Below are 13,256 nucleotides of genomic sequence, written 5' to 3'. Positions count from 1 at the left end.
GAATTCCAATTAATAAATCTGAGAGAAAAGAAAAAAAAAATAGAGAATTACTGGCCATGCTCAGTGGTTCATGCCTATAATCCCAGCACTTTGGGAGGCTGAGGCAGGTGGGTGGCTTGAGCCCAGGAGTTCGAGACCAGCCTGGGCAACATGACAAAACCCCGTCTCTACAAAAAATAGAAAAATTAACCAGGTTTGGGGGTGTGTTCCTATAGTCCCAGCTATTTGGGAGGCTGAGGTGGGAGGATGGATTGATCCTGGGAGGTTGAGGCTGCAGTGAGCCGTGATCATGCCACTGCACTTCAGCCCGGGCAACAGAGTGAGACTCTGTCTCAAAAAAAAAAAAAAAAATACAAAACACAAAAATAGAGAACTGCCATCAGGCAGAGATCACAATAATAAATACTGCACTGACACGGATCCACTGATAGATGCTAAAATTAGTAGGTGAAACTTTGAGGAGAGATAGCATTGCATAGTCTCAGAGTATCTCCCCAAGATACCAGCTTACTAGAGGGAAAATAATAAATTTATAGGAAAGAAACTTTTCAGACACCAATGTAACTGAGTGATCAGGGTAAATATTACCAGTAATAAGATGTATGGGTATCATAAATTCTTTGATATTATCCATTGAGAAGGACCCACCATATTTTTTGTGGAATTGCTAAAAATGTATAACTTCATTCCAATTGTAAAACCCTGGAGAAAGCCAAAGGGAAGGATGTTCTACTAAATAATTGATCAGGATTCTTCGTAAGTGTCAAGGTAATGAAAAAGAAAAGATTGAGAAACTCTTATAGATTAGAGAAGACCAAAGAGAAATAACAACTAAATGTGAGGTGGGATCTTGGATAAAATCCTACATAGAAAAAGGATATGAATAGGAGCATTGGTAAACTTTAAATAACATCTATATTTTAATTAACAATATTAATGTTAGTTTCCTGTTTAAGATAATTTATAATATGTGAGATGCCCACATTAGTCGACATAGTGAGGAATATAAGGGCACTCTGTACTATTTTTGCAGCTTTTTTGGGTCTTACATTAGTTCAAAACAGAGTTTTTAAAAGAGCTATATATGATCATCTCAATAAGTACAAAGAAAGCTTTTGATAAAAGTCAACACCTGTTCATTAGGAATAGAATAAAACTTTCCTTAACTTCATAAAGAGTGTCTTTAGAAAACCCAGAACAATTGTCATCCTAATTGGAAAAATAATAGAAGCATTCCTTTTAAAATTCAGGAATATAACTTGGATGCTACTATTACTATTTTTCTTCAACACCATATTAGAGTTATTAACCAGTGCAATAAAACATGGAAAAATAGATATGTAAAGATTGGAAAGGTAGAAATAAAACTGCCTTTATTATAGATGGTTTACATACCTTTTCACTTTAAAAACTACAAACAAATTATTAGAAATAATGAGAAAGTTTCGCAAAGTTGCTGGATATAAGGTTAACATGCAAAAGTCAATCACATTTCTAGAGTAGAGCAACTAACAATAACAAAGGAAGGTGCCATTGACAATAATATTATTTTATACTAATAGTAATAAATGTGACAAAGTATGTGCAAGATCTAAAAAAGGAAAAAAATTAAAATGAAGAAAAACTAATGAAGAATGAAATAAACATATACCTTATTCATTGATTGGAAGATTTAACATTGTGAAGATTTCAGTTCTTTTCAAGTTGATTTGTAAATTCAGTGCATGTTCAGTAAAAATCCTCGTAAGATTTCAAGGGCCCAGTGGCTCATGCCTGTAATGCCAGCACTTTGGGAGGCCAAGGCAGGAGGATCTCTTGAGGCAAAGAGTTCAAGACCAGTAAGATTTTCATGTAATTTGATACGATTATATGATATTTATGTAGAAGAGTAAGTGGTCAGAAACAACCAGGGCATTTTAAGAAAAAAAGCAGAGAAGAATAATTTGCCCTATCAGCTATCAGGACTTAGTATGAACCTATAGTAACTAAGATGGTGTGGTTTTGCCCAGTTGAAGTCAGTTAACTTTTTAATTTTGAGATTTCTTTTATTATGAATATTCGAAGGTGTTACATCTTGGAAAGCGTGTGTGTGTGTGATAGCTAAATGGCTTCTAAGTAAAATTCAGCATATCTTATATATGTTGATACAATAAAAGGGGAAGGAATGTTTTGAAATAATGAAAATAACATGGTATGCAAATGTTTTGCAAGAGATTTGGGAAATGTAGATATCTCTGGTTTTAAGGATGATCTAGATTCAAGTAATAGTTAAGTAATTTCATAAAACTCTTATGATGAAATTCTGGATGGAGAATATTCTATGAATACCTAGAGAGTTTCAGGTTTTTGTAGAATGATGTGAAAAATCTTGAACTAATTAGATAATCTTTAGAAGTTACTACAAAATCTTTGTTTTTACACATACACAGGAATTTATGGTGCTTTGTTACAGGTTAGTAGCTAAATAAAGTATATTCTAAAGTTTTGTATTGATGTAGGGAAACAGCTACCAGTGGACATTTTGAGAATATTGCAGTTGGCTTTCTTCTGAAAGAGTAAACCAATTTGGTTACTGATTTCACCAATTTGGTTTTGATTTTGCAAGTGGTTACAACTCATGAGAGCATTCTTATTTGTGATCAATATATTGTGTTTTTGGAAAAGACATCTGGGAAAGAATTATGATAAAGCTCTCATGCAATTGCAACAAAACCAAAAATTGAAAAGTGGGACCTAATAATACTTGTTTAAAATTTATTTTTTAGAGACAGGATCTCACTCTGTTACCCAGGCTAGAGTGCAGTGGCCTGATCATGGCTCACTGCAGCCTGAATCTCCTAGGCTCAAGAGATTCTTCTACCTCAGCCTCCTGAGTAGCTGGGACTACAGGTGTATGCCCCCATGCCCGGCTAATTTTTGTATTTTTTGTAGAGACCAGGTTTTGTCATGTTGCCCAAGCTGGCCCTGAATTCCTGAGCTCAAGCGAGACTCTTGTCTTAGCCTCCCAAAGTGCTGGAATCATACGTGTGAGGCACCACTCCCAGCCCCAGAACAACTATTATTAAAAAGTCAAAAAACTGGCCGGGCGCGGTGGCTCAAGCCTGTAATCCCAGCACTTTGGGAGGCCGAGGCGGGTGGATCACGAGGTCAGGAGATCGAGACTATCCTGGCTAACACGGTGAAACCCCGTTTCTACTAAAAATACAAAAAAATTAGCCGGGCGTGGTAGCGGGCGCCTGTAGTCCCAGCTACTTGGGAGGCTGAGTCGGGAGAATGGCGTGAACCCAGGGGGCGGAGCTTGCAGTGAGCCGAGATCGCGCCACTGCACTCCAGCCTGGGAGACACAGCGAGACTCCGTCTCAAAAAAAAAAAAAAAAAAAGTCAAAAAACAACAGATGTTGGTAGGCTGTGTAGAAAAGGAAATGCCTATATACTGTTGGTGGGAATGTAAATTAATTCAGCCACTGTTGAAAACAGGTTGGGGTTTTCTCAAAGAAGTTAAAACTGAACTGTGATTTGACTCAGCAATCCCATTACTGGATATATATCCAAAAGAAACCAAATTGTTCTACCAAAAAGACATAAGCACTTGAATGTTCATTGTAGCACTATCTACAATAGCAAAGTCATGGAATCAATCTAGGTGGCCATCAGTGGAGGACTGAATAAAGAAAATGTGGTACATACACACCATGGAATTCTACGCAGCCATAAAAAGGAATGAAATCAGGCTGGCGCGGTGGCTCATGCTTGTAATTCCCACACTTTGACAGGCTGAGGCAGGCAGATTGCTTGAGTCCAGGAGTTTGAGACCAGCCTGGGCAATGTGGCAAAACCCTGTCTGTACAAAAAATACAAAAAAATTAGCTAGATGTGGTGGTGCACACCTGTGGTCCCAGCTATTTGGGAGGCTGAAGTGGGAGGATCACCTGAGCCTTGGAGGTGGAGTTTACAGTGAGCTGAGATTGTGCCACTGCATTCCAGCCTGGGCAACAGAGTGACACCTTGTCTCAAAAATATATATTTTTAATATATATATAATATATATATATTTATTATGTATATAATATATATATATTTATTATGTATATATATATTTGCAACAACACAGATGCAGTTGGAGGCAATTATCCTAAGTGAATTGAGGGAGGAACAGGAAACCAAATAACGTGTTCTCACTTATAAGTGGGAGCTAAACATTGGCTACTCATGGACATAAAGGTGGCAACAATATGCACTGGGGACTACTGGAGAGAGAGGGGCAAGGGTTGAAAAACTACATGTTGGGTATTGTGCTCAGTACCTGGGTGACAGCATCATTTGTACCCCAAAGTTCAGTATCACACAGTATACCCAGGTAACAGACCTGCACATGTATACCTGAATCTAAAGTGAAAGTTGGAAAGAAAAGACTTCTGTTCTTTCGTCTTTATAGTGAGGTGTTATATGTTTTACAAACCTAGTTCTGATAATGTGACAAGAATATAAATTTATTTTGAATATTATTAAATATATAAGTCAAACATCAACACAATGTTTCCATGAGGTAGACTTTTTTTGGAATCTAAATAACCAGGTGTTTCCATGTAAATTTTATGAATCAGGAACAAATACATAATTTGATGTCAGAGATCTTTTTGTTCCCCAAAAAGCTCTATCTTGTTCATGAAAAATGAAGCCCAGAGAAGTTATGTACAAGTTCACAGAGCTTATTGTTGACAAAACCAGAATTTGAATACAGCTCTTCTGATACCAGATTTGCTGGAAATATTGTGAAAGAAAAATTCAATCTGGTAGTATTCCATGTGGTTTTAATTTTTTCCTTGTAACTTTAGTTTGAATTTTATGTGTGTGTGAGCATCTGCATTTACTTTTAAAAACTTTTATTATGAAAGCCTTCAAGCATATACAAAAGTAGAGAACACAAAGCAAAATGAACTTAAGTACCTATTAGCCAGTTTATTAAACCATGTTCAGTCTTGTTTTACCTGTTATATCCCTTTTACTGTCTAAAGGAAGGAAAGAAGAATCACAAATCAGTTTATAGACTCTGCTTTCTAAAAAGTACTTAAGTGTTTATTGCCAATATCTTATTTTTGGTCAGCAATCAATCACATACTCAAGCATACTTCTTTTACCTTCAGAGAAATTTAATCAGCAAAACTCATCAGCCTGTACATTTAAAATATATGCATTTTAATGTATAGAAACTATACCTTAGTAAAAAAAGAAAAAAAATATGAGCTAGGAAAGAGAAAAACATTTAAAAGATATAATAACTGAAGAATTAAATAACCAATCCAACACTTGAAAAATATCACAATGTGGCAGATGCTCAAAAGCTCTCTGAGCTCAGGGAAAGAAGCAGCACTGTGAGTCTATAGTGGTCACCATTCTGTGTGGTATTGGGTAGGGCGAGAAGAGGATGACAACCTTGCAGCTGGAAACTGGTGAGGACAGAGGCCTCGCTGTGGAAAGAGTAAGGCACACTCAGGGAGAGAACCAGTGAGGTGGCTCTGAGCCTGTTTCAGAAGGGAAGTCCCCAGGGGCTTGAGGAAGAACGGCAGAGCCTGGGATCAAATCAGACTCCAGGGATTGGGGAACCGATTGGCTGTTACAGGGTGGTGGAGTCAAAAAAGAACAGAAATTTTGTGTTTGGTTAATTGATAGAAAAATGATATTATTAACAAAGTAGAGAAGTATGGGAACAGCACAAGTTTCTTGGGGATAGTAAATAATTCCATTTCCATTGATTAAAAATATCAAGTTTATTTTTACTTCGAAACTGATTCAAGACTTAGCTATTGTACATGTTTTAGAGAAAATAAAACTATATTTTGTATCTAATCATACTTTATAACATAAAATACAGTTCTAAAAAATATTATTTGTCAAGAAAAATATAATGTTGCCATATTTTGTCTGTATGTATTTTTTTTCCTTAGATTCCAGTGTAGTTAGTGATGTTGTACTTCAAGACTTACTGGCATATGTGTCCTCAAAACATTCCTACCTCAGAGATCTTCCTCCGAGGCAGCCTCAGAGGGTGAATAGTATAGACTTTGTAGAATTGGAGCACCTTCAGCCTGATGTATTAGTCCACGCAGTACTAAGAGTTGTTGATTTCACTGTACTGACAGGTAAACATTTTGACTGCTTCCTTAATTTTAGATTATGAAAAAATTAAGATATAAGACCATCTTAGTGTACCATTTGGTTATCACTATATATGTATCATCAACTATTAAAGTATGGTATCACATGTGATAGAGTGATGTCATCTAAGATACTCATTTTCCTTTTCCAGAGGCAGTATACAGTTATAGAGGACAGAAGCAGAAAAAAGTTATGTTAACAGTGGAACAGGCCCAAGATCAACATTATGTGCTTGTATTATGGGGTCCTGGAGCAGCCTGGTACCCTCAACTTCAAAGGAAAAAGGGTAAATACACCAAAAAGCATTTAACCTATTTATATTTCGTAAATGATTAATGTTTATGAGCCCGAGGTGGAGAAAATCTTGAGACTAGACAGTATTTGAAATACAAGTGATCATGATTGAATATTCTTCTGCAAATTTCTTCTGTTAAAATTTTGTACCTCTTGTAGCAATTCATTTATCTAATAAGTCCTCAATAATTGATGGTGGTGAAATAAAGGCTTAAATTTATTCCCAGATATACTACTTTACCTTTTTAGTGAAGATCTTACCTCCTTCAAATAACATTCTTTAAACATTTAATTCTGGAGAAGCTTCTACAATTTTTTTTCAGCCAAAGTACTCTGATAAATAAACTCTCTGATTTTAAGGCAGATGTCAGGGGAGTTACCTTAACTCTTTCAAGTCACAATTACTGTTCAATAAATTACTGTGTTTCATATTTATTATAGTTGTTTTAAAAGCATGCACTGTTAGCCATCCCTAGAATGTTCAGTGTTAAAATATGACCCATGATTACATTTTTCTTTAAAGCATAAATTATTTCTGGTATATTGAATTAAATGGAATTGATGTTTCATTAAAATAATATAATATCTTCCCTTTGCTATTGTGAGATCCTTTAGTTTCATTCGTGGCTTATGAGTTATTTTTCCCTGCTAAATGAATTTAGAGATTGATTCAGTATATTATTATGTTTTTACCTGAAAGAGTTAATGCCTCTCCAAACTTCTGCCTTCCAAATAGTTATTTGTAGGTAAGACCTGTCACATTGTCTCTCTTAATCATTAATAGCTATGACTCGGATTTGAGATAAGTCTAACTTTGAGCTTTTATGTTAAGATCAAACAGGGACAGATGTTTGTTTGGTTGAGCAAGCTGACAAACATGTATCAGTGATAGACTAACTATGATCGTTGACCACCATAGCCTGGCTGAGAACATGAGTCTAGTGCATGCTACACAAGAATGTAGGTCACAGGTATAGTGGAGCCGTAACAAAGCAGATTGCTCCATATTTAATGTGAATGTTCTTTTAAAACTAATAGTTTTTTGGTTAATAGAAGAGAAATTACAGTTGTCTCTAGGTGACTCTGTGGTGTTTAGGTTAGTACTGAAAACAGATGAATCCAGGAATTAAGATGTTGTTCTTTGTGCATTCATTCATCCAGCCCCCCTTATTTATAACCATCATTTTAAAGTTTTAACATCTACTTCAATACCTCACATCAGTCTTTTTAAGATAAAAATACCAATTTTGAAGGATTACTTAAGTGATTCTGTTTTCCTGATTTTACTTTTCTTTTCAAGTGACCAGCCCCATTTCCAAATTCCCAGCAAAGAGAATCTGATTGCCCAGAGTAAATTTGATTAAAAAAACTGTGATCAGGAAGACAGGGTCACACAATACAAATATGAGAGCTTGAGCTTATTTCAGTGGATGGGAAAACAGTTAAGGGAATATTTGTGGTCTGGGTGAATACATAAAGATATTTACTATAAAAAATATCTATGTTCATTAGCTTGGAAAGATATATGTAATGTGTTATTTAGTTTGAAAAGCAGATTATAGGCCAGGTGCGGTGGTTCACGCCTGTTAACTCTGTACTTTGGGAGGCCAAAGTGGGTGGATTGCTTGAGCCCAGGAATTCAAGTCCTCATCTTAAAAAAAAAAAAAAGTGGATTGTAAAACTTCATGTATAGAAAATATATTATGTTAACATATAATAAATATTTTTATGTTTACATAAGCTAATCCATTAAAATTTTCAGGAAAACCTTTTATGTATAATAGTATCTCATTTTAATAAAAATGTATCTGTAAGTACGTATGTACATTTGAAAATCTGGAAATATGTATGTATACCAAAATGCTAGCAGTGGTTATTTCTGTATGGTAGTATTATGTGTGCTTTAATTTTTTCTTTATACCTTAAGTTTGAATTTTATGTGTGAGCATCTGCATTTACTTTTAAAGCTTTTATTACAAAGGCCTTCAAGCATATACAAAAGTAGAGAGAATACTAAGCATAATGAATTTTTTTTTTTTTTCTGAGACAGAGGTTCATTCTTGTCACCCAGGCTGGAGTGTAGTGGCGCGATCTCTGCTCACTGCAACCTCCGCCTCTTGGGTTCAAGTGATTCTCCTGCCTCAGCCTCCCAAGTAGCTGGAATTACAGGCATGTGCCACCACGCCCAGCTTATTTTTGTATTTTTAGTAGAGACGAGGTTTCACCATGTTGGCCAGGCTGGTCTTGAACTCCTGACCTCAGGTGATTCACCCGCCTCAGCCTCCCAAAGTGCTGGGATTATAGGCGTGAGCCAGCCACTGCGCTCGGCCAGCATAATGAACTTAAGTACCTATTAGCCAGCTTATTAAAACACGGTCAGTCTTGTTTCACCTGTTACCTCCCTTGTCTTTACCGTTTAAATATTTTATAATAAATATATTTTATTTTATAATTAAAAATAAAATTAAAACCTTTGCTTTTTAAAATAAAAGAATAGTTAATGTTTGGAAAATCTAGCTAACAATTTGAGAAAAAATAGAATTAAATTTATACTTTATGTTTGTGCCAATATACATTTCAAGTACATTAGAGATTCAAATATAAAAATAATGAAACAATGAATAGTAGAAGAAAATATGGGCAAAATTATTTGTAATGCAAAGGTTGGTAGGGTAAATAAAATCCAGCAACAAAAACTATTATACATAAAAACCACCATATACAAAATTGAAAGGCAATGAAAAAAACAGAAAAAAAATTACGTTGTCAGAAAATAATGCAGTAAGCAAAAGACACATATCTATAGAGATAAATGGGGAAAGGATATGAGTAGGCAAGTCCCCAAAGAAGAAGTAAAAATGGCCAATAAATACATGGAAAAATTGTTCTGACAAGTAATTGAAAACACAAAGTAATGATGATAGATGATTTTTCTTTTAAGAAATTGATAGAGGAGATATGGGAAAACAGCTACTGTCATCAGCACTTGGAAATGCAAACTAGCAGAACCTTTCTTGAGGATAACTGACAATTAATATGAACAAATTGGGGGTACTTTTAGCCCAATAATTATAGCTCTAGGAGTTTATCATAACTATGTGTAAAGATATAGTTGAAAATGGGTTTATCATGGTATCATGTGTAATAGTGAAAAATAACCACCAGAGTCCCTCAAAATAGAGGGTTGCTGTAATAATTTTTAAGATTTTGGTGTATCTGGACAATGGCATATTACGTAATATTTAAAAGCAATGTAGAATAATACATACATATAAAACTAAATTTGACTTATTAAGTCAATCCCAGTAAATAAAATCCCAAACAACTGGTTGTCTGCTAAAACGTTAACTGTTTATTTAGGGTGTTGAGATTATGACTGCTATATGTTTATTTACTTGGCTTCTCTTAGCTTACTTTTTTAAGCAGGTATTTTGTAATAAGACAAGAAAGCTATTTTAGTGATTGGTTTTAAGCAGTAACTTGGAATATATACTTTAGTTCTAGCTAGTGATGCTCTGTCTTTACAGATTTACTGACATGTTTGATGATTTTCCACCAAAAAAAAAAAAAAACAAATCTCTAGTGAAAGAAACTAAGGAGATGAGTAGGTGTAGTAAATTAGATGTATGGCCTGAAGTAAGTGGGAAACTGAAAAGACAGCTGATGTGATCAGAAACATTAGTGCTAAGAAACCCTCTTTTGTTTTATTATAGTTTTGAAGTTGAATTTACTAATACAGAATATGATTATTGGGCAAGGTCTGTGTTACTGTGGCTTTAAGAATTAGAATTGTTACTGAGAGTTAAAAATAAGTGCTATCGTGTCTAAATGCTTTTTGTTCTAGAAAAGTTAACTAAGGTAACTAAGGTATTGAAATATGAGTGAAATATTAGACTTGGGTTCATCTCAGTGTCCTTTCTTTAAACAAAACAAAACAAAACTTTGCCTATGGATAGATACATGAGAATTGTCTACTTTGTAAAGCAGTTGGTTATGATAATATGATAAATGATGACCATTCAGGAGGGCAAGGAATCTTTTTTTTTTTTGAAACCAATTCTTGCTCTGTCCCCTAGGCTGGAGTGCAGTGGCGCGATCTCGGCTCACTGCAAGCTCCGCCTCCCGGGTTCACGCCATTCTCCTGCCTCAGCCTCCTGAGTAGCTGGGACTACAGGCGCCCGCCACCGCACCTGGCTAATTTTTGTATTTTTAGTAGAGACAGGATTTCACTGTGGTCTCGATCTCCTGACCTTGTGATCCGCCCACCTCAGCCTCCCAAAGTGCTGGTATTACAGGCGTGAGCCACTGCGCCCGGCCGAGGGCAAGGAATCTTTAGAAAATATTTTATTAAAATTATCTCTAGCGGCCCGGCATGGAGGCTCACGCCTGTAATCTCAGCACTTTGGGAGGCCGAGGTGGGTGGATCATGAGGTCAGGAGTTCGAGACCAGCCTGACCAATATGGTGAAACCCTGTCTCTACTAAAAATACAAAAATTAGCCGGGAGTGGTGGCACGTGCCTATAATCCCAGCAACTCAGGAAGCTGAGGCAGGAGAATTGCTTGAACCTGGGAGGTGGACGTTACAGTGAGCCAGGATCGCACCACTGCTCTCCAGCCTGGGCAACAGAGCAAGACTCTGTCTCGGAAAAAATAATACTAACAATAATAATGATAATAATCTCTAGCATGCTTCTATTGTCTTAATGCACCATTCATATTTTATCTCTTTTTACCCAAACTCTTTAGTGATAAAAGATTAGTATTCAGCTGACTTAATCAGATCAATCTATTTCATCTGATACTAAGCCTAGATTTTTTTTTTTCCTTTTTGCTGACTTTAGTTTTTACTGTTTTTGTTTAAGGTTATATTTGGGAATTTAAATATCTTTTTGTTCAGCGCAATTACACACTAGAAAACCTAGAGTTGCATACAACGCCTTGGTCATCCTGTGAGTGCTTGTTTGATGATGATATAAGGGCAATTACATTTAAAGCAAAATTTCAAAAAAGTACACCCTCCTTTGTGAAGATATCAGACTTAGCAACCCACCTAGAGGATAAGTGTTCAGGTAAGATCTTTATATACATAAATTCTGCTATTTTTAATTTCTTTTGAAACAGGGTCTTGCTCTGTTGCCCAGGCTGGAATACAGTGGTGTGAACACAACTTACTGCAGCCCCCACCTCCCAAGTTTAAGTGATTCTCCCACCTCAGCCTTTCGAGTAGCTGGGGAGGGAAGGGAAGGCTAGTGCATACCATCAGTGCACGCCACCACACCCAACTATTTATTTATTTATTTATTTATTTAGGTAGAGACAGAGTTTCCTATGTTGCCCAGTCTGGTCTCAAACTCCTGGACTCAAGTGAATCCTCTTGCCTTGGTCTCCCAAAGTGCTGGGATTACAGGCATGAACCACCACACCTAGCCCATTGCTAGTTTTAATATAAGCAAAAAGGCTACCACTTGTGGTAAAAATGTATAATTCTACATAAAAGTGAAATATAAATCTTTGCAAATATCTGAACTAGATTCTAGTAGCTTTAGGAACTATGTGCCCGGAACCAAGGACAAAGAACAAATACCTACTTTTTATTATGTGACAAGGTGGGAGCATAAATTCAGTTCCTTACTTTATCTTGGCCAAATGCCAGATTAAAATTTTAACTAGTTGGGTTAATTCACATATGTATGGAAATATGTTTTCCAATATACGATTGAAGGTTAGCATTGTTATATCATAAAACTATGCTAAGGAGAATACAGGCAGAAAACAAAAAAGACAACACCTCTCAAAAAACCCAACTTTTAATTGAATACAGAGATTTTATTCTCAGAGAAGAACTTCTTATTGCTAGTTCTACACTGAAACATTTACTAATACCAGCAGGTAATTTAAATTAATAATATTTCTGGAAGATAAACACAGATGATAGAAAATTTACAAGCTTTTATACTATAAAATTTTCATACCATTTTCAAAAATGGAAATTGCTTTATGGCCATAAAAGACTCTAGATTTATACTAACTGGTAAAATCTTGGTAATGTTATAGCATCATGTAAGTTCCTAAGCCAGTTTTATATTCATGTGCCCCTCCAGTGCTCTGCTTCTCAAACTCTACAGACATACAGAGGTGGTCACCATAGGAAGGAATGCCAGACACAGTTGAGGGGTTACATTACTTTGCAGAGACGTTTAGTTTGGTGCCATGGAGAAGTCAACTCTGTTACTTACTGCTTACACAAAACAGTTATCTGCTGGGATTGAAGTCCTAGAATTAGGTTTAAAAATAAAAATAAATAACATCATGGACGACAACAACAAAATAGGTGGCCACCGCGCTGATGATGAACGATTCCGAGGATATAGCCCCACTTGTTTGAGGATGCAGTCAGGAATTGTGCATGTTCTTGGAAATCCTGGAGGTGTGCTCCTCATTGGGAAGCCATGCCAAAACGGTGCCATTCAAATCAGTCCTTCAGAGGCTTTGTTCACAGAGGCCCTTTTAGCCTTTTTCATTCTCTTTGTGTTCAGCTATGAGGGCTGAATTCATAGTTTCTGTCATAGTGTATGTGTTTTTAAGACAAAAATAGAGAGAGAATATGAAAACACAAGCAACTTTTCCCTAACCTATTTTATAGTTAAATAAAAGGAGAAAGAGAGATCAGCATCGGAGCATTTCCTAGAAGGCTCTGCTTGCACAACAAAAGCCAGAAGGAGATGAGGCTAGGACTGAGTCTTTGTAAAGAAATGAAGATGCTTACCCAGTACCTCATCTTACTGCCAGCAGAATTTCAGTGCTC

At 36.0% G+C, this 13,256-nt stretch overlaps 1 protein-coding gene across 8 annotated transcripts in view; it reads left to right on the top strand.

Annotated features, from left to right (window-relative positions):
• Positions 1–13,256, top strand: part of SHLD2 (shieldin complex subunit 2) — an 87,500-nt gene that overhangs the window by 60,611 nt on the left and 13,633 nt on the right. For 7 of the 8 annotated variants that reach the window (XM_050803837.1, XM_050803834.1, XM_050803832.1 and 4 more), the window contains 3 exons: positions 5,946–6,140; positions 6,308–6,442; positions 11,314–11,520. In XM_050803837.1, coding sequence (XP_050659794.1) covers positions 6,349–6,442; positions 11,314–11,520 — 301 coding nt within the window. In that variant the 5' untranslated portion in view covers positions 5,946–6,140; positions 6,308–6,348. The remainder of the gene's footprint in view (positions 1–5,945; positions 6,141–6,307; positions 6,443–11,313; positions 11,521–13,256) is intronic. The other variant, XM_050803836.1, reaches the window with a different exon arrangement.

Source organism: Macaca thibetana, chromosome 9, assembly GCF_024542745.1.
Source record: "Macaca thibetana thibetana isolate TM-01 chromosome 9, ASM2454274v1, whole genome shotgun sequence".
In the NCBI taxonomy this organism is placed as follows: Eukaryota; Metazoa; Chordata; class Mammalia; order Primates; family Cercopithecidae; genus Macaca; species Macaca thibetana.
The sequence above is the reverse complement of the archived record's forward strand: the minus strand, read 5'-3'. Positions and strand labels throughout refer to the sequence as shown.